This window comes from Gymnoscopelus braueri, assembly GCF_963280865.1.
Source record: "Gymnoscopelus braueri genome assembly, contig: SCAFFOLD_119, whole genome shotgun sequence".
NCBI lineage: Eukaryota > Metazoa > Chordata > Actinopteri > Myctophiformes > Myctophidae > Gymnoscopelus > Gymnoscopelus braueri.
The window spans coordinates 47,501-69,136 of NW_027660523.1; the positions used below are offsets into that span (position 1 = coordinate 47,501).

A 21,636-nucleotide genomic window follows, 5' to 3' on the forward strand; every position below is an offset into this window, starting at 1 on the left:
TTATCATCCTGGTTCTCTAAATACAATACTTATCATCCTGGTTCTCTAAATACAATACTTATCAGGAAATGTAATAAAGAACCCATGTTCCAGTGGATCCAAAGTAGTTATTATAACCTCATGTTAATACTTTAAAATATATACATATAAAACCCACAGACACACTTTCACTTTCTTTTTTTTTTTTTTTACAAAAGTCACTAAAATATCTGATAAGCTCCCCACATGTCACATCCTTCTACCAGAATGAAGGAGGACACCCATGGAGTTGGGAGTCAGCGTTGGTGAGGATCTCACACACACAGACATTATGCTCCAAATAACTCCACACTTTGCAAAACATAATGCTCAGTATTCTGGCTGCTTTCTGCACCGTTAATGTACAGTTTCTATCAAACTCCATTATTACCCAATAATTATGTAGACTACTTCTGTAAGTGCTCTGACGTAATATACGTCACAATTTAGCAAAACAGATCTACAAGCTAACAACGCGTCACGACTCGATCACCAGCCCCTCCCCTTTTCACTGGACACACAGACAAAGAGAAAGGAGTTGTTTCCTAAATCATGGCTCTGCCTAAATCCACATAGATGTACGTTAGGATTGGCTGTATAGGATCGCTTCATAAATGTGACTTTGACGTTGCCCTACGGCCGAATTTATGGAAACAAATATGCTGTTTTTTAGGCTCCATTAATAAATGAGGGCCAGTGTGTTATGGGGACATTAAGCAGAATGTGTGTGGCAGAAGGAGTGTTGTATGTGGGGACAGTGGCCCTCATTTATCAATCGTAAAAAAACGGCTTATATTTTTGCCTATATTTCGCCTTTACACCAAAGTCCAAGTGACATTTATCAAAGGATCCTATACAGCCAATCCTAGCGCACATTTGGTCGGAGCTTTGATAAATCTGACGGCTGAAACCGACCGTCATTTAATCTAATATCACGTCCTTAAATATTCTCGAAACGCCCAGATTTTACGACATGAAGAAAATAAGAAAATAAGAGAGCGTTTCCCCCGCTCGCCTTGCTGCCTGTCAAGTCACACACACACACACACACACACACACACGCTCACACTCACACTCACACTCACACTCACACACACACACACACACACACACGCACACACCTCTCTCTCTCTCTCTCTCTCTCACACACACACACGCCCAACTGTGTCTTTCATGTAATCCGTAGCGGTACAATCTTTGTCACGTAGGCTTGTAGCCTACATGAATGACATATTATGATACCAATCACATCGCCATGAATGGAATACGTTTGTATATACATTTATTTAACCCATACCGAGCAGTGCGCGTTCGAGTTACACTAACATAAAGCAGTCATGTAGGCTATTCCCCATGAGACTCGGGCGGGCTGCAGTGATCCCGTGCCGCCACGTTAATAAGAGATATCCTGCGCTCGGCAAAGATTACTTTGGAGTGCCGGGTTAATATCCTTAACCCAGCCAGGTTGTAGCCTTCATAACTCTCTATGACATAACTCCATACCATAGGACAAGCTACTGTTAAGTTTGTAGACCTCACTGTCCATGAAAAGATGGTCGGGAGTCCCGACTCCCGAAAATGCTCTCGCAAATGCGCCCGTATATTTTGAAAATAGCAGATCTTCAAGCTCACAACGCGTCCCGATGCGACTCTTGTGAGCTTGTAGATCTGTTACTTTCAATGCAGCCAGATCTGCATGACTGTTAAAGAAGTTTGTTTAAATTACTTTAGAAAATGATATATTTTCACAGGGATTATTTATTAGTGTAGATATACATTTAGGAGTGGATTATGTGTCCAGATGCCTGTCAGACGGTCCGAAAATACTGCTCTACATGTCTACAATGGAACAAACGGGTGCAGCCAAAGTCAACAACTGCCTACGACCTGGGATCTTAGGCGGCGGGATCTCGCCGTACACTCATTATTTGGTCTACACCGCGTTGATAAATGTGGGCCGGTGTGTTTTGGGGACATTAAGCAGAATGTGTGGCAGAAGGAGTGTTGTATGTGAGGACAGTGTGTTTTGGGGACATTAAGCAGAATGTGTGGCAGAAGGAGTGTTGTATGTGAGGACAGTGTGTTTTGGGGACATTAAGCAGAATGTGTGGCAGAAGGAGTGTTGTATGTGAGGACAGTGTGTTTTGGGGACATTAAGCAGAATGTGTAGCAGAAGGAGTGTTGTATGTGAGGACAGTGTGTTTTGGGGACATTAAGCAGAATGTGTAGCAGAAGGAGTGTTGTATGTGAGGACAGTGTGTTTTGGGGACATTAAGCAGAATGTGTAGCAGAAGGAGTGTTGTATGTGAGGACAGTGTGTTTTGGGGACATTAAGCAGAATGTGTAGCAGAAGGAGTGTTGTATGTGAGGACAGTGTGTTTTGGGGACATTAAGCAGAATGTGTGGCAGAAGGAGTGTTGTATGTGAGGACAGTGTGTTTTGGGGACATTAAGCAGAATGTGTGGCAGAAGGACTGTTGTATGTGAGGACAGTGTGTTTTGGGGACATTAAGCAGAATGTGTGGCAGAAGGAGTGTTGTATGTGAGGACAGTGTGTTTTGGGGACATTAAGCAGAATGTGTGGCAGAAGGAGTGTTGTATGTGAGGACAGTGTGTTTTGGGGACATTAAGCAGAATGTGTAGCAGAAGGAGTGTTGTATGTGAGGACAGTGTGTTTTGGGGACATTAAGCAGAATGTGTGGCAGAAGGAGTGTTGTATGTGAGGACAGTGTGTTTTGGGGACATTAGCAGAATGTGTGGCAGAAGGAGTGTTGTATGTGAGGACAGTGTGTTCTGGGGACATTAAGCAGAATGTGTAGCAGAAGGAGTGTTGTATGTGAGGACAGTGTGTTTTGGGGACATTAAGCAGAATGTGTAGCAGAAGGAGTGTTGTATGTGAGGACAGTGTGTTTTGGGGACATTAAGCAGAATGTGTAGCAGAAGGAGTGTTGTATGTGGGGACAGTGTGTTTTGGGGACATTAAGCAGAATGTGTAGCAGAAGGAGTGTTGTATGTGAGGACAGTGTGTTTTGGGGACATTAAGCAGAATGTGTAGCAGAAGGAGTGTTGTATGTGGGGACAGTGTGTTTTGGGGACATTAAGCAGAATGTGTAGCAGAAGGAGTGTTGTATGTGAGGACAGTGTGTTTTGGGGACATTAAGCAGAATGTGTAGCAGAAGGAGTGTTGTATGTGAGGACAGTGTGTTTTGGGGACATTAAGCAGAATGTGTGGCAGAAGGAGTGTTGTATGTGAGGACAGTGTGTTTTGGGGACATTAAGCAGAATGTGTAGCAGAAGGAGTGTTGTATGTGAGGACAGTGTGTTTTGGGGACATTAAGCAGAATGTGTAGCAGAAGGAGTGTTGTATGTGAGGACAGTGTGTTTTGGGGACATTAAGCAGAATGTGTAGCAGAAGGAGTGTTGTATGTGAGGACAGTGTGTTTTGGGGACATTAAGCAGAATGTGTAGCAGAAGGAGTGTTGTATGTGAGGACAGTGTGTTTTGGGGACATTAAGCAGAATGTGTGGCAGAAGGAGTGTTGTATGTGAGGACAGTGTGTTTTGGGGACATTAAGCAGAATGTGTAGCAGAAGGAGTGTTGTATGTGAGGACAGTGTGTTTTGGGGACATTAAGCAGAATGTGTAGCAGAAGGAGTGTTGTATGTGAGGACAGTGTGTTTTGGGGACATTAAGCAGAATGTGTAGCAGAAGGAGTGTTGTATGTGAGGACAGTGTGTTTTGGGTACATTAAGCAGAATGTGTAGCAGAAGGAGTGTTGTATGTGAGGACAGTGTGTTTTGGGGACATTAAGCAGAATGTGTAGCAGAAGGAGTGTTGTATGTGAGGACAGTGTGTTTTGGGGACATTAAGCAGAATGTGTAGCAGAATGAGTGTTGTATGTGAGGACAGTGTGTTTTGGGGACATTAAGCAGAATGTGTGGCAGAAGGAGTGTTGTATGTGAGGACAGTGTGTTTTGGGGACATTAAGCAGAATGTGTGGCAGAAGGAGTGTTGTATGTGAGGACAGTGTGTTTTGGGGACATTAAGCAGAATGTGTAGCAGAAGGAGTGTTGTATGTGAGGACAGTGTGTTTTGGGGACATTAAGCAGAATGTGTAGCAGAAGGAGTGTTGTATGTGAGGACAATGTGTTTTGGGGACATTAAGCAGAATGTGTAGCAGAAGGAGTGTTGTATGTGAGGACAGTGTGTTTTGGGGACATTAAGCAGAATGTGTAGCAGAAGGAGTGTTGTATGTGAGGACAATGTGTTTTGGGGACATTAAGCAGAATGTGTAGCAGAAGGAGTGTTGTATGTGAGGACAGTGTGTTTTGGGGACATTAAGCAGAATGTGTAGCAGAAGGAGTGTTGTATGTGAGGACAGTGTGTTTTGGGGACATTAAGCAGGCAGAATGTGTAGCAGAAGGAGTGTTGTATGTGAGGACAGTGTGTTTTGGGGACATTAAGCAGAATGTGTGGCAGAAGGAGTGTTGTATGTGAGGACAGTGTGTTTTGGGGACATTAAGCAGAATGTGTGGCAGAAGGAGTGTTGTATGTGAGGACAGTGTGTTTTGGGGACATTAAGCAGAATGTGTGGCAGAAGGAGTGTTGTATGTGAGGACAGTGTGTTTTGGGGACATTAAGCAGAATGTGTGGCAGAAGGAGTGTTGTATGTGAGGACAGTGTGTTTTGGGGACATTAAGCAGAATGTGTAGCAGAAGGAGTGTTTTATGTGAGGACAGTGTGTTTTGGGGACATTAAGCAGAATGTGTAGCAGAAGGAGTGTTGTATGTGAGGACAGTGTGTTTTGGGGACATTAAGCAGAATGTGTGGCAGAAGGAGTGTTGTATGTGAGGACAGTGTGTTTTGGGGACATTAAGCAGAATGTGTAGCAGAAGGAGTGTTGCATGTGAGGACAGTGTGTTTTGGGGACATTAAGCAGAATGTGTAGCAGAAGGAGTGTTGTATGTGAGGACAGTGTGTTTTGGGGACATTAAGCAGAATGTGTGGCAGAAGGAGTGTTGTATGTGAGGACAGTGTGTTTTGGGGACATTAAGCAGAATGTGTAGCAGAAGGAGTGTTGTATGTGAGGACAGTGTGTTTTGGGGACATTAAGCAGAATGTGTGGCAGAAGGAGTGTTGTATGTGAGGACAGTGTGTTTTGGGGACATTAAGCAGAATGTGTGGCAGAAGGAGTGTTGTATGTGAGGACAGTGTGTTTTGGGGACATTAAGCAGAATGTGTGGCAGAAGGAGTGTTGTATGTGAGGACAGTGTGTTTTGGGGACATTAAGCAGAATGTGTGGCAGAAGGAGTGTTGTATGTGAGGACAGTGTGTTTTGGGGACATTAAGCAGAATGTGTAGCAGAAGGAGTGTTGTATGTGAGGACAGTGTGTTTTGGGGACATTAAGCAGAATGTGTGGCAGAAGGAGTGTTGTATGTGAGGACAGTGTGTTTTGGGGACATTAAGCAGAATGTGTGGCAGAAGGAGTGTTGTATGTGAGGACAGTGTGTTTTGGGGACATTAAGCAGAATGTGTGGCAGAAGGAGTGTTGTATGTGAGGACAGTGTGTTTTGGGGACATTAAGCAGAATGTGTGGCAGAAGGAGTGTTGTATGTGAGGACAGTGTGTTTTGGGGACATTAAGCATAATGTGTAGGTGAAGGAGTGTTGTATGTGAGGACAGTGTGTTTTGGGGACATTAAGCAGAATGTGTAGCAGAAGGAGTGTTGTATGTGAGGACAGTGTGTTTTGGGGACATTAAGCAGAATGTGTAGCAGAAGGAGTGTTGTATGTGAGGACAGTGTGTTTTGGGGACATTAAGCAGAATGTGTAGCAGAAGGAGTGTTGTATGTGAGGACAGTGTGTTTTGGGGACATTAAGCAGAATGTGTAGTAGAAGGAGTGTTGTATGTGAGGACAGTGTGTTTTGGGGACATTAAGCAGAATGTGTAGCAGAAGGAGTGTTGTATGTGAGGACAGTGTGTTTTGGGGACATTAAGCAGAATGTGTGTGGCAGAAGGAGTGTTGTATGTGGGGACAGTGGCCCTCATTTATCAATGGAGCGTAAAAAACTGCGTATTCTTTGCTTTAAATTTGCCCGTAGGCCAACGTCCAAGTGACATTTATCAAAGGAACCTATACAGCCAATCCTAGCGTACATTTGGTCAGGGCTTTGATAAATCTGACGGCTGAAACCGAGCGTCATTTAAATAACACGTCCTTAAATATTCTCAAAACGCCCCGATTTTACGACATGAAGAACCAGAATACGACCAAAGCATGGAAAGCCAGTAAGAAAGGGTGGTAACACTTTCTATGAAGGTCGCCTCTATAATGCTTTATAAGGTCATTTATAATGCATTACAACGCCCTTATAAGGCATTATAATGCTTGTTATAAATGTTTAAATCATGTATAAGGACTTATAACCACATTTATAACGTATTATAACTGCTGGTCATAATGCATTATTATGCTCAGTGGAACGGCACATTATTTTTACCCTAACTTACTCAGTTGTAAAGGCTCATAGAGAAGTGCTGTAATGTGTCATAACACATTATAACAAACATATTTATTAAATGTCTAATAACTCATGAATATGTGGCCACTTTACTTAAAGGTCTCAAAGTCATGTTATAGCATATTATTGATGTTTATACGACATTATTCCATTTAATAAACATTTGGTTATAATGCATTATGACACATTACAGCACTTCTCTATGAGCCTTTACAACTGAGTAAGTTAGGGTAGTTATAATGTGCTATTCCACTGAGCATAATAATGCATTATGAACAGCAGTTATAATACGTTATAAACACGGTTATAAGTTGTTATACATGATTATAAACATTTATTAGTCCAAAACTCCCGAAAATGCTCTCACATAAGCGCTCGTATATTTTGAAAACAGCAGATCTACATGCTCACAACACCTGGCGATGTGACGCGTTGTGAGCTTGTACAGTAGATCTTCTATTTTCAAATAGCCAATGCAGCCAGATCTGCAATCTTATCTGAATGATTGTTAAAGCAGTTTGTTTAAATGAGTTTATAAAATGTTATAATGTCATTAAGCCGAGTGTTTTATATGGGGGTTGAACAGTGCAGAAGGTGTGTCAGGTGGGGGGAGTGTTTCGTAAACAAGCATCAGCTGGTGTTAAGGACTGGGCCAAGAGCAGAGAAACCATCTGAATTCTCTGGAAGTTCTACTGAAGAGTTTTCAGGACAGCATCCAAGGAGGGAGGGGCTAATAGAGTATAAACACAGTGTATCAGACAGACAGACAGACAGACAGACAGACAGATACTCACATTTTTTAAGGAGATGAGGTTTAATCCAGTGTTCAATCCAGTGTTCTCCTCCATGATTCACACTGTAGGAAGCAGAAAAATATGCATCAATGTCTGACTGTCTAACACTACCTGACACTATTATTATTATATTATTATTATTATTATTATCATTATTATTATATGGCAAGGTAGGGCAGGTGCCATACCTTGGCTCCAAAAAAACAAGGACGTATGACATAAGATGTCATGTGTAGACGGGTGACAGTGTGAAGCAGGTCAGTCCCTGTACGTCTGTGGGAGTTTTTTTTTTTTTTGCAAGGTCAGGCATGTAGTGGGTAGTGGGATGCTTGTGTTTTCTGTTGATTGATTTGGCCAGCATTGGTAATGCAATACATGAGTTACAAGAATATGTAGTTGTTACCTGATAAGAAGTTGTTTAGAATTTGTTATTACATTTGTAATGTTTACATTACAATTGATTGGGATTCTATTTAAATATTTAACTATTAAGAATTGGTACAGTAAAACATCTTGGTAATAAGCACATATGGACTTGAGGAGATGTGGTACTATGATCAATATATCAACCAATAACTCATACTAAATATCAACAACGTTTTAGAAACAGGAACTCCAACTCTGTGAACCCCTCTTTGCAGACGTTATTGTAATATTCAAAGTCCTGTTTATTATTGTAGGCCTATATAATAAGTATCATGAAGCATCAGGGCATTAATTCACACGTTGTGATGCATTGTGAGCTTGGAGATCCATTGTTAGCTTTTAGGAATTTAGCCCCATTTGAAACCTCTCCCTCAGCAGCGATTGGCGCTATTGTCAGCTGTTCAGACACCTAACTTTGTTTGGACAAAACTCCTAACTAAATACTGACAATATATATAGTCACTATACCAACTTTGATGAGGCAGTATTGCTTTTTTTAAATATAATGATTTCTTCATTTCCTGAAAAATGAGTGTTGTGGAGTTAGTTGGTTGCTGCTGGACAGCAGAGATATATTATATTAATTATTGTAATCAAATGTTATATTATAATGTGATATATTATAATAATATGTATTATAATGTATATGATATATTATAATATAATACATTTCGTATTAATGATGTAATCTATTATATTAATAATGTTATATGTTGTTTTATTGTATAACGTGATAAAGAATGTTTTCTGTGGGATGTTGCGTGCTGGTGGTATGAAGAAGTTATCCCATGCGCCCGCCATGTCTTAAGGCGCAGTGTGAGTGTCCAAGGGCCGTATTTGAAAGTCCTTTGTAAGTTTGCCTGTGACGGTGTGGGCTGGAAGATTTGTGTACATAAACGAAAATACGGGGGCACACACACACACAGACAGACAGACAGAAAGACAGAAAGACAGACAGACAGACAGACAGACAGACAGACAGACAGACACATCTACAAGCTCACAGTGTGCTTGAAGATCTGCTATTTTCAAAAAGATCTTGAAAAGAAATAGATATCTATATCTATAGATAGATAGATAGATATTAAATATTATTTCGCTATTTCTTTTTGAAAATAGCAGATCTACGAGCTCACTGAGCTTGTAGATTGGCTATTTTCACCATATATATTTATTAATTCAGATGGGGGTCTGCGAAGAAAACAATAACATCAACAAAGTAACTACACTTTAAAAGCCCAAAAACCCGCAACACGCAACAACCAATATTTACAGGCAACTTTACAGGAAAAACAAGCCCAAAGTCGCTTATAATAAGCCGACATGGCAACCCACAGATCAGTTGCGCACTAGAGCGTTTTCAATCAGTGTTGCATCACCATCTAAAGGCAAAATAAAAAGTGAGAACGCAACGGCACTTTAACGTTTTCACTAGAGAGAACGTTGTCATCTAAACGTGTACACACGTGTAAATGAAAGTCCTTTAAGTTTAACTGTGTGTGTGCGCTTGAGGCAGGCGAGGCAGCAACAGCCTGCCTGACCTGTGCTTGTGTCTGTGTCTGTGTCTGTGTCTGTGCTTGAAATGGGTCTCTCTCTCTCTCTCTGTCTCTGACGTTGAATTGTGGGCGTGCACTTCCAAAAGGTCTTATAGGGGGGCGGGGCTAAAGCCGAATTCCTCAAAGCTGTGTATAGAGACTGGGAGACTTCGTCAACCGTCATTTAAAAAAAAAATCATGAATAGTAGCCTAATGCAGGTGTAAGACCATCGTGTTTGTATTGTGTTATAAGGTATAATGCATAGTTTTCTTTCTGTCTTGGGGGGTTTGACCCCCAAATTTGTTTCGGCCGCACGCCTTTGCCACGCGCCCAGGATAGGTGTCCCTTACTTCAATCTCTGGGAGTTGGCAACCCTAACCTTGCCATACCTTAGCTTTTGCTGAACTGACGTCACTGTGTACACTACAGTGTTTCTCCTTCCATTATCTTGACCAGGCAGCCCTCCCGGACAAACTCAATGCCGCCCGCCTTAGAGGAAAGGGGTAAGAAATGTCTTGTCTTTTTTTGGGGGGGTGTTTTATTTTTTTACCAGCATTTCCACTACAATAGAGTGCTGAACTGGTTAAAATGCAAGTTTTATTTATCATTAATTTTCAATGCTGATATGAAGAGGATGTAAATACTTTCTACCTGGATGTAAAATAGTGCAGTTCTGTTCCCTTTGCTATCACACACACACACACACACGCACGCACACACACACACACACACACACACACACACACACACACACACACACACACACACACACACACACACACACACACACACACACACACACACACACACACACACACACACACACACACACAGTATTAATGAGACAGTTCAACCCCCCACAAGAAAAAATAAATAATAATACAAGTAATTTCATTACAAGCTCACAACACAATGCGTTGTGAGCTTGTAGATCGGCTGTTTTCGACAGAGAGATTTGGGGCCCTATCATCCATCCTGAGCTATCCCTTGGCACTACCCGCTACCCGTTAATTACGCACAAGGCAGCGGGTGCTGTACCCAACAGTATCTTACGGCCACGCCGTAAACATTATGCCCACTCTGTTATTTGCGCCTGGAGGTTTGGCCATGGGCGTGTTGTTGCGTTACATGGGAAAGCGCATTCTTAAACCACCCGCTATGCTGAATCCGTTTGGTAGAGCGTGACTGAAAAGGACGTCATCCCCGGGACCCGGCGGGACACGCTCGAATATAACGGAAATAGAGGGACGCTCGAGTGGAACGGAGGTCCGGCGGAGCGAGGTAGGAGGAGGGGATTGATTATCAACTGGCGACAGTGTGAAACAGGTCAGTCCCTGCATGTCTGTGGGAGGCGTTTTTTCCGAGGTCAGGCATGTAGTGGATAGTAGGATGTGTGACGCTTGTGTTTTCTGCCAATTAGTTGATTGATTTGGCCAGCATTGGTAATGCAAGACATGAGTTACAAGAATATGTAGTTGTTACCTGATAAGAAGTTGTTTAGAATTTGTTATTACATTTGTAATGTTTACATTACAATTGACTGGGATTCTGTAATATTTCAATATTTAATAATTAAGAATTGGTACAGTAAAACATCTTGGTAATAATCACAGATGGACTTGAGGAGGTGTGGTACAAGAATCAATATATCAACCAATAACTCATACTAAATATCAACAACGTTTTAGAAACAGGGACAAACCGCAACCACTAGTCTTTACAGTTAGACTCTAAATCAGACTCTAAATCAGTCTAACTCCACCTAAAAAATGCAGCATGCAATTTCAGTGACATTTTGCACGCATATTCCCACTAGGCCGAGGAAGAAATGCCACTCTTTTCACATTAGCCTGTGCCACCAGCAGGTCTAATTTAGCAATACAAATTTTTGGAACAAAATGTCTCAAATTGTCAATAACCTACCTGACCTGGCGGAGACCTGTGCTCCGAGAAGCACCTTTTCTAGTTATTATTAATATTATTACTAGCGGTGGTGGTGGTTGTAGAAAATAGCAGATCTACAAGCTATCAACAAATAACTCAAGCCAAATATCAACAACGTTTTAGAAACAGGGACAAAGCCCAACCACCAGTCTTTACAAGTAACTTCAAAGAAAAACAAGGGCAATGTCGCTTATAATTAGAGGACATGGCAACACTGAGCGTGGCAAGAGCTCTATAACAAAGAAATCTGTCATTTACTCCTAAATGTATTGAAATATGCTGTATTGCAGCGCAGCGCGGAAAAAAAGTGACGCTTCACCGGAGCGTTTCAATGTTGTAGCGCTCCTTTAACAGCCGCTGCTTCTAAATTTCAAAAATGTTCACGTCGTTTGGTGCCCCCCCAAGGTTGGTGCCCTGTGCAGCACCTACTGTAACCTGCTGTTAGGGACTGTTCGTTATCTAGTTACCAGGGGGGGGTGGTCCAGATGTAATTTATTTCTTTTTTTTTTTCTTGCTCCCCCCCCCCCCCCCGACCTCCAATGAATGCTGATGTACCCCAGGTCCAGAAATGGGTTAAAATACACTGAATCACCCTTTACAATAAATAGATAAATAGCAAAGTAAAATGGATTAAATCATCCTTCCGTATGAATAAATGAATAGCTGATAAAAAGTCATCAAGTGACAATTCATTCATTCAGTCATATTCCCTCACTACCATAAAAGATGCACAGAAGGGTTTCTGAGATCAGTTCATCCAGCCATTTCATTATAGCAACTTGATTGACATTAAGCTGTGGCCCAATTAGATGAGAGACAACGCCCTGTCTGAACAAGGGCCTGTTGCCTGTGTGTGCAGACACAGCAGGTGGAACGAATTCCAGCTAATCAGAGTGGGATCAGAGAGGAGCCACTTCAGCAAACCTTTTTTTTGAGAACCCTCTCCTTGTCTCTTGCACCAGAAAAATATTAAGTTTAAGAAAATATAGAATAATATCAGTTGTGTACATGCAAAGCACAACATTAATGACTTTAGCCTGTTGTGAGAAGCAACATTGAGTCATCTAGACAGCCCTGATGTGCTGATGCTGATTTCATTTGCAAACCTGGGTGAGTGACAAACAGTGTTTGGATGCATTAGCTGCTAGGTGGCTAACATGTTAAGAGTGAAGTCCCAGCACTGCTGGTGACTAGGCTGTTTGTTCAATGAACAGTCATTTAAAGTTTATTTTGTGTTCAGCTAAAAAAGAAATTTGCACCAAGCCGACAAAACCTCCCGATCTGACGCAGATCGGCCTTTGATCGGCGAGCTAATGCTCGCTCTGTTTGTGAAAACAAGCCCAACAAAAGCGACTATGAGCACTTTAAGCCTATATACAAATACAATGAATACTTGAAAATAGATGATCTACCTGCCCTTACACACACACACACACACACACACACACACACACACACACACACACACACACACACACACACACACACACACACACACACACACACACACAAAGGGCGAGACACCCTGTGTCTTTGGGACTATTCTATAGCCACTTAGTGGTGTATGGGTCATTGTCAGTGAATGTGTTTTTGTTTTATTGTCCTGGGTTATTGTAAATGTGAAGTGTGATATTTTTGGATTCAAGTCCTGATTGTTTATTTGATTGTGAAATATTGGAACCTGAACTGGTTTAATATACCAGCATACAGCTATTGTCAGTCAGTGTAGTTGGGTGCACCCAAAGATTTAGAGCTCCATTCATACCAAGGTATACCTACCTCATTTATTGCCTATTGTCCTATGTTTGTGCGCATTGTTTTATGTTTGTCTTTTGTTACCCATTTCATTCAATATATAAAATTGAGCCGGCCAACTCAAAGTGATTTGCATCTGGTCTCATCATTTACCCCTCTGAATCCAGTAGACGAACCTAACTAGTCCAACTTTTAATCCTCCATTGTAATTAGGTAACTGTCTTACACTACCTTTTCGACACAGGTGTTACACTGATCATTTCTGACGTTTATTATAGGCGAATTTAGCGCCCTATTTCACGTCGGGGTCCATTTCGTTCCATATGTGTCCTCTTACTTGAGGTTACAAAAACAGCCTAAACGAAAGAAAGATTCATCTGCAACACAGTTTTATACAACAGCCTATGTACTAGGGGTCCCTGCTTGATCTCTCTCTCAGCTAAGGGGTCCTTGACCTGAAAAATGTCGAAGACCCTGGACCTAGACTGTGTTATTATATATTATATGAATTTAATCCAGTATGCAATTTTTTTATTATGTTTTAAAAACATAGCAGACCTACAAGCTCACAATGCGTTGCATCCACGACGCGTTGTCAGCTTGTAGGTCTGCTATTTTAGGTGCGCGACACCGTCGTGCTGCAAAGTATAAAGCAAGCTCTATAGCCCCTCTTCTCTCAGCAGCAGAGACTAAGCTGGCCTTATACTACAAGATAATCGGGATAAAAAATAACCCTCCCGGGTATCGGGGGCGTGCCCTACCCCAGCCTATATCGGGGGCGAATCTTCTCGGGCATAAATATCGTCTAGTTTGAGGGTTCAAAGATCCAATCTAAACCCTCCCGAGTTGCTCACAGAACGGTCGGGGCCGCTCCGACCATTTTCAAACATGTTTGATATTGATGGAACACCTGCTGCGGGGGTCGGACCGAGAGAAATGCGGCCGCTGTTCCAACACCGAAATGACACACACACACACACACACACGCACGCGCACACTCCCTCTGTTCTCTCACCCAAACCAACCCTTATGTTTGTCTTTCTTTAGGAAAGACTAGAGACTATGACCCTTTGATTCTTTGTATTATGTTTTGATTGTGTGTTTAGTTTAGTTGTTTTATGTTATAGGTTAGGCATCTCCAGTTTATATATATCTTTGTAACTCTTTATACTTTTTGTTTGTAATAAATCTATATTCAGTTTTAAATCCTTTGTCCTCTTGCATTTTATGTTGCTTCCCCTAACCCTAGACTGGGGGTCGTAACATGATTGGGGGCTCGTCCTAAAAAGTTAGTTTACAGTTGTGCTCGATTAGTTTTTTCTTGTGATTATACTGATTTGTTTTGTAAATTGTTCTAATTTGTTTAGTCTCGGGTTGGCAAGTTTGTAGTGTGGGTGATAAGTTTGCGAAGATTCCCACCCTTAGTAGTAGATTTTTCATTGCACTAAAGCACCTTTGTTGCTGTTCACTAATGATGTCTCTTCTATCTCTGCACTGCAGGCGGAGAGAAGGACTGGTGTGTCACAACAATTGTCGGAGAAGGGTATTCTGGTGGCTCCGGGTGAGAAACCTTCACCTGCTACCACGGTAAGTGCGTCTGTGGGTTTAGGAGAGGACGTGAAGGCGAGGGCTGTCCTCCCTAACGCACAGCGACCATGGGGAGGGAGGGGACGCTCTCGTGCCCCATGGTTGAGCACAAGTCCGTGGGGAGGGGGGGTTCTCATTTGTGTTGGGGGGGGGACTCTGGGGAGTCTAAGCTGGCCCTCACCTCTGAGAGGTGGTGCTCCAATCAAGGAGTTAAGGCTAGAGCTGACAGGGTGTACCTGCCCCCTTGACTTAACACTGCCACTCATAATCCTTGGCTTAAAAGCATATTGCTTAAGTGACACCTTAGAACAATCTGAGGTTAATTTGTTAAACCTGTTTGGGGTATTTGGCTGCTTTTGCAGTATAAATTGGTGGTGGGGAACGCTGCGCAAACTTATGTGTTTCTTGGTAAATCTGCCAACCAAAATAATTCGAATGAGCAGAAGGGAGGTAAATGTGGGCCCATATTGTGATTTGTGTGTTAATTACTTGTATATAATTGTTCAGGCCTTCTGATTAGCTCCTGTCGTGTTTGCTGGGGAGAGCTCGCATGACAGGTGAACCTTCGTGTCCTTCAGTTGTCGTGTATCCGACTGTGCTTAAGAAGTAATGTGTCCTTCAGTAGTCGTGTATCCGACTGTCCTTAAGTAGTAGCCTCGTGTCCTTCAGTAGTCGTGTATCCGACTGTCCTTAAGTAGTAGCCTCGTGTCCTTCAGTAGTCGTGTATCCGACTGTCCTTAAGTAGTAGCCTAGTGTGTCCTTCAGTAGTCGTGTAGCCGACTGTCCTTATGTGTTCTTCAGTAGTCGTGTATCCGACTGTTCCCTTAGTTTCCCTATTCCCACTTGAAACCCCTTAATGCACTCTTCCTTCCCTTCGTATGTGCTTAGTGCCTGTTTGCTCATTCGTGTGGTGTGAATATGTTAAAGTCAAAATGTTTTTTATCCATATTTAGTATTGTACCCTCACGTACTAATTTGTTCTCATTATATTTCAGGTCAAATTGTGATTAATTAATTCTAACATGAGAAAAGGTATTTTGTTATAATCCATTAATTTGATAATCCATTAATTGTATTCTGAAACTGGTCAAGCATATCCACAGATTAAAATATGAGATTCGAGAGGTTGAGGGAGGCCAACCTCACCTTTTTAAATGTGACATTCTAAAATGTGGCTGTGCTATTCTGTCTGATTTGGCCCAAACCCTTCTAGGGAAAACTTCTTGGGGAAGAAGTTTTTTTTAGGTAGGGGGGTGTTACGGCCAACCGTATTTCGTATTCGTTATTTCTTTAGATGTATTATAGTATTTGTGTGTTGCTTTTGGTATTCTGTCATTCCTGTTTCTAAGGTGGAGGGAGAATTGGTAGTGCTGCTGATTGCCAAATGTCTGACGGCTGTGGGGAATGGTACCTGCCACTCATTCGCTGATTCACTAATGATCATGGCTGCTGATTGGGCGTGGCCACTTCTGCTCCTCTATAAAGCCTCAGTTTGAATCCATTGCTGCAGAGGACTGTCAGCTTACCAGCAGCAGAGAATCACTCCCTCTGTTCTCTCACCCAAACCAACCCTTATGTTTGTCTTTCTTTAGGAAAGACTAGAGACTATGACCCTTTGATTCTTTGTATTATGTTTTGATTGTGTGTTTAGTTTAGTTGTTTTATGTTATAGGTTAGGCATCTCCAGTTTATATATATCTTTGTAACTCTTTATACTTTTTGTTTGTAATAAATCTATATTCAGTTTTAACAACCCTGCCGAACTCCTGAAGGAAGGAGGATACCTGTGTAGGACTCTCCATCAGTACATACTGATGGCCTGGAAAGAGGAGAGCATACCCCAACAGTGGAAGGACGCCAATATTGTCGCCATATATAAAAACAAGGGTGACAAGTCCATCTGTGGTAACAGCAGGGGGATATCTCTGCTCTCTGTTGCTGGTAAGGTACTGGCTAAGGTGATGCTACAGAGGCTGATCAATAACGTCACAGAGTCGATGCTACCTGAGTCACAGTGTGGGTTTAGGAAGAATAGGAGTACGGTCGATATGATCTTCACAACACGGCAACTCCAGGAGAAGTGCCGGGAACAGCACAAGGACCTCTTTGTGGCCTTTATCGACCTCTCTAAGGCCTTCGATACTGTGAACAGGGAGCTGCTGTGGAGCGTGCTTGCCAAGTTTGGCTGCCCAGCCAAGTTTGTAAACATGCTCCGCCAGTTCCACGATGGGATGATGGCTTGCGTGACCATTGGAGGACAAGAGTCTGCATCTTTCCCTGTGCGCACTGGGGTAAGACAAGGGTGTGTACTAGCACCTGTGCTCTTTAACATCTTCCTCCTATGTGTCACCCAGCTTCTCCAGGAGGAGCTTGAGGATAGCAGTGGGGTGGCAGTGGACTTCAGACTGGACGGGAACCTCTTTAATATCAGGAGGCTACAGGCGAAAACCAAACTCTCTATGGAGAGGGTCCTCGAGCTGCAGTATGCAGATGACTGCGCTCTGGTGGCGCACTCTCCACACGACCTGCAGACCATCCTTGATGTGGCTGTCAGGGCCTACAGCAGGATGGGGCTGTCTGTCAACACCACCAAGACAGAAGTGGTCTGCCAATGGAGCTCCAGTACCCCACACATCCCACACACCCTGCCTGTCTTCACCATCGACAACAAGCCACTAGCAATAACACCATCCTTCAAATACCTGGGCAGTATCCTTTCTGAGGACTGCAGCATCGACTGCGAAATTCAAAACCGGGTCAAGCAGGCGTCGGCTGCCTTTGGAAGGCTACGGCGCCGGGTCTTCCAGAACAACAACCTCCACCTGCACACAAACGTTGCTGTCTACAATGCTGTCTGCATCACCACCCTCCTCTACAGCTGTGAAGCATGGACCACATACAGCCGTCACATCAAGACCCTGGAGCGCTTCCATATTGGATGCCTACAGCGCATCCTGGGCCTCACCTGGCGTGATCGTGTCCCTCATACTGAGTTACTGGCGAAAACAAACTGCCGAAGTATCGAGGCCACAATTACCCAGCACCAACTGCGCTGGCTTGGACATGTGATCCGGATGCCTCAAGACCGACTGCCCCGCAGAGTGCTGTATGGCCAGTTACACCACGGCCGGCGCTTGGCAGGGGGGCCGAAGAAGAGGTATAAGGACCAGCTAAAGACTTCACTGAAGAAGTGCAAGATCAGGCCTGAGGACCTTGAGACTGCTGCTGCTGACCGTGACTCGTGGCGGCAGCGCTGCCACGAAGGAACTCACAGGCTGGAGGAGGACAGGACTGCCAGAAGGCAACAACAGAGACACAGGAGGAACACACCCATGACTGCCATCACCACTACCGCCACTACAACCTACAATGCCCTACCTGCAATAAAACATGTGGTTGCAGGATAGGACTTTTTAGCCACCTGCGAACCCACCGCTAAGGACATAAGTGGACGTCATCATCGGACTCGATGGACAACCATAAGCGTGTGTGTGTGTGTGTGTGTGTGTGTGTGTGTGTGTGTGTGTGTGTGTGTGTGTGTGTGTGTGTGTGTGTGTGTGTGTGTGTGTGTGTGTGTGTGTGTGTGTGTGTGTGTGTGTGTGTGTGTGTGTGTGCGTGCTCAGCAGCGTAGCTGGCTGTCGAAAAAAAACACACTGAATTGATTCTCCACAATAGCCAGTCAGTGCATGGCATGCTCATAAAAAAAATTTAATATGCAAATGTATATGAAAATGTACGGATTGTAATGTGTAACTTTATTTAATATCAAAATAATATAGGCTACCAATATAATTATAAGCCCAGTCGCCCCGGGGCAAATCCGGAGGTATTCACCTGGTATTTCTAAACGTAACCCCAGTAAATGATGCCTAAACTAAACCTAACCTTATTCCTAAACGTTACCTCACGGTGCCAAAACCTCTGTCTCTCTCTGTCTCTCTGCTGCGCGTATCTTTTTTGCGTGCTCCCATGGCTGCTGCAACTCCCTGTGTGTGTGTGTGTGTGTGTGTGTGCGCCGGTGGAATTGTGGGCGTTCACTCCATCTCTTACTTATAAGGGGGCTTGGCTAAAGGAAATTCCTTCATTTCAGTTTATAGAGACTGGAGACTGACGTCACCAGTATAAAAACATACTTCAGTATGTTTTTCCTGAAATGGAGACGGAACTGTTTGGACAGTGGCTGAAGTCACGCTATGCGGCTATGGAGCAGTTTGGACAGTGGCTGAAGTCACGCTATGCGGCTATGGTGCAGCAGCCCGGCAGCTCTTCTAACCAGACACACAAGCTCGTTGCTAGGCAACCCCCACTACAGGATGTTGACAATGTTTCACTTCCGGGTCGAGATAACATTATCCACTCACAGTTGAAAACAGCTGGCTTGCATGCTAAATGTGATCATTTGCCTCAAGATGTTTATGATTACACACTGGCTGTGGGAGCTAGCTGGGAGGATGCTATTCCAGAGCTGGAGGATCTGAGTTTGGCAGATAAACTTTATTTTAGCCTGTTTATCCACTCCAATATGGCAGCATGTTTTCCAATATGGCTGCCGATAAATTGTAGAAATGTACATCTGCTTATAGTTAATCCACAAGAGCTTGTAGCACATGTATTTGTATTAATTACCATACACATAATCCATTCATGGTTAATATGCTGTGTCTGGGGGAGGACCCCTATATTATATTTGTTATTAGTGTCCTCTGAAACAATGTGGTTTACAGTTAGTGAGAACTTACTTCACTTGTCCCTTAAGCTTGTATACTTGTATTTATTTATTGTGTGTAAAGCACTTTGCATCTATGTTTTTTAAAGTGCTTTATGAATAAAGTATTTTTAAACTCAAGCTGATGGTGTGGTGGACACTAGATGGAGGTATCTCACCTCAGAATAGACTGGGTGGGTTTTAATGGGAGGATATTAGGAAGTGCCTGTGTGCCTTCTTGAAATGTTCAAACACTGGTGAGACATTCGATTTAAACACACTGTCATTCAATATGTGTTTGCATCTTCAGTTTTAAAATATGTAAACGTCATCATCACAATAGTAGGCTACAGTAGTTATACAAATCAAAATATTTAGAAAATAGCAGATCTACAAGCAGATTTCACAATGTAAAACATGCTGTCTCCATGTACCAGCTACTACTACCAACTTTGTGTTTTCTCGAAATATGACAGTAAAATTGGACATTATCCCTGATATTTCTGTTAGGGCTTTACCACAAAACATGCACTTTGCAGCACATGCTTCTTCTTTGCAACAGTCTTGCAAATAAAGTGTTCCACAAAGTCAAACCACACAATAGCTGAATTTGCCGACATCTTCTTGAATGTACACAATTAACCTGTTTGGTGTCAGTTTCCGACCAAAACCTTTCAAATGAATGGCTCGTCTTCAAATTAAAACAATACACTCATCCAATGGTGTATAGTAACTAAGTACATTTACTCAAGTACTGTACTACTTACAATTTTGAGGCATTTTTTACTTTACTGGAGTATTTCCAATTTTCAATACTTTTACTCCACTATATCTCTCACATATTGTACTTTTACTCGGCTACAATTGTTTGAAAACTTTAGTTACTTTGGAGATATAAATTATTACATTATAGATAATTACATTAACCTCTTTAGCCCTATTTTATACATAGGCTATTTGAAAATACAAGCTCACCATTGTGAGTATTTGCCTCATGAATACAGGTTGATGCTTTTATATACATGGTGAAAACGTTTGTGGATGTAGGCCTACTTAATTCTTTATTGCATGAAATAAATAGGACGCGCTTAAGATGAAAAGCAGAAAGAGGTAAGTCCCCCAGTGCGTAATAACGCACAATGTGGTACAACATAATAGATCATTTAAGTGATTTGCACATTTAAATGTAGGTTATATCTCCAGACAAGCCGACGACAGTATCGGTCAGGATCTAATGTTAATTCATGTTTTTAGTTTTGCTGCTTGGACTGAGATATTTACTGCAGTGAGTGACACATTATAATGTGCGCAACTGAAAGCAGTCTCTAATCATCTTTAGAGAACCTTGTTTATTAAAACAACCACAGGCTACAACACAGTGAATAAATACTGCAAAAACATGTTGTCTTTAAAAAGTGGACATGCATTAATTAATAAAGTCATGATTTCTGTGCAGCAATTTAAATGAAGCCTGGATAAGTTGGGATTCGATCCAGGGACTTTCTGACTGATAGGTAGAAACTGTTCTTACTGAGCTACAGCAACCACAGAATTGAAACTGAGAGAAAGATGCCCATGCACAGCTGTTTTTTTTTTGTTTGTTTATAAAGCCTCTACAATATTCATTGGCTCATGGAGGCTTCACTTTTTTCACGTACAAACTTCCCATCTTAAGATCCCATCGTTTAGCTGAGGACCCAAGAACAAGAGCTGCACCAGACACTCTAAATTAATCTAACATTCCTGACCGTTGTTGGACGATCTTATGACTTTATGATTGTTTTAAAACCACTGTTTTGAAAGCAATGTAAGTGATGTTGTAATCTTGTATCTTTTTTTGAATAAAGTCATTCAGGTATTACTTGAATGACTTTATAAAAAAAAGAGTTGTCTGATTATTTTAAGTAGCCTACTTATGTGTGGGTGAGTCTATGTAAAGGGCTTTTATATAAAACTAAAAGGAAAATAATTAATTGAAACAAATAAAAACAACTAATTAACAATGCAACTAAATAATAAGATATGATTACATTCCATCACATAATATTGCAGTATTTCAACTAGCACTGAGCTGAGCGGCTATGTGCACATGCATGCATGCGTGTGCATGTGCTTGTGCACATGACGTCATTAAAATAGAGCTCCGCTAGCTCAAACATCCACAGCACATCCCTGCACCTACGTCAATCCGACTGATATGCCCATATATGGAGATCTCTGTATCGGTCTGTCCTTGTCCCTTTTATGCCCATATATGGAGTTCCCTGATGTCATCAGTATATGCCCACATATGGGCATGCCCGTTTTTTGCCCATATATGGAGCTGATTGATTTGTTTGTGCATGATGCCA

The 21,636-nt window shown here is 42.3% G+C and overlaps 1 protein-coding gene across 1 annotated transcript in view; it reads right to left on the reverse strand.

Annotated features, from left to right (window-relative positions):
* LOC308081480 (NACHT, LRR and PYD domains-containing protein 3-like) overlaps positions 1–21,636 on the reverse strand; it is a gene marked incomplete at its 3' end in the record, with an annotated part of 117,742 nt that overhangs the window by 12,232 nt on the left and 83,874 nt on the right. Inside the window, exon 16 of the mRNA XM_080457851.1 lies at positions 7,333–7,394. Coding sequence (XP_080313977.1) covers positions 7,333–7,394 — 62 coding nt within the window. The remainder of the gene's footprint in view (positions 1–7,332; positions 7,395–21,636) is intronic.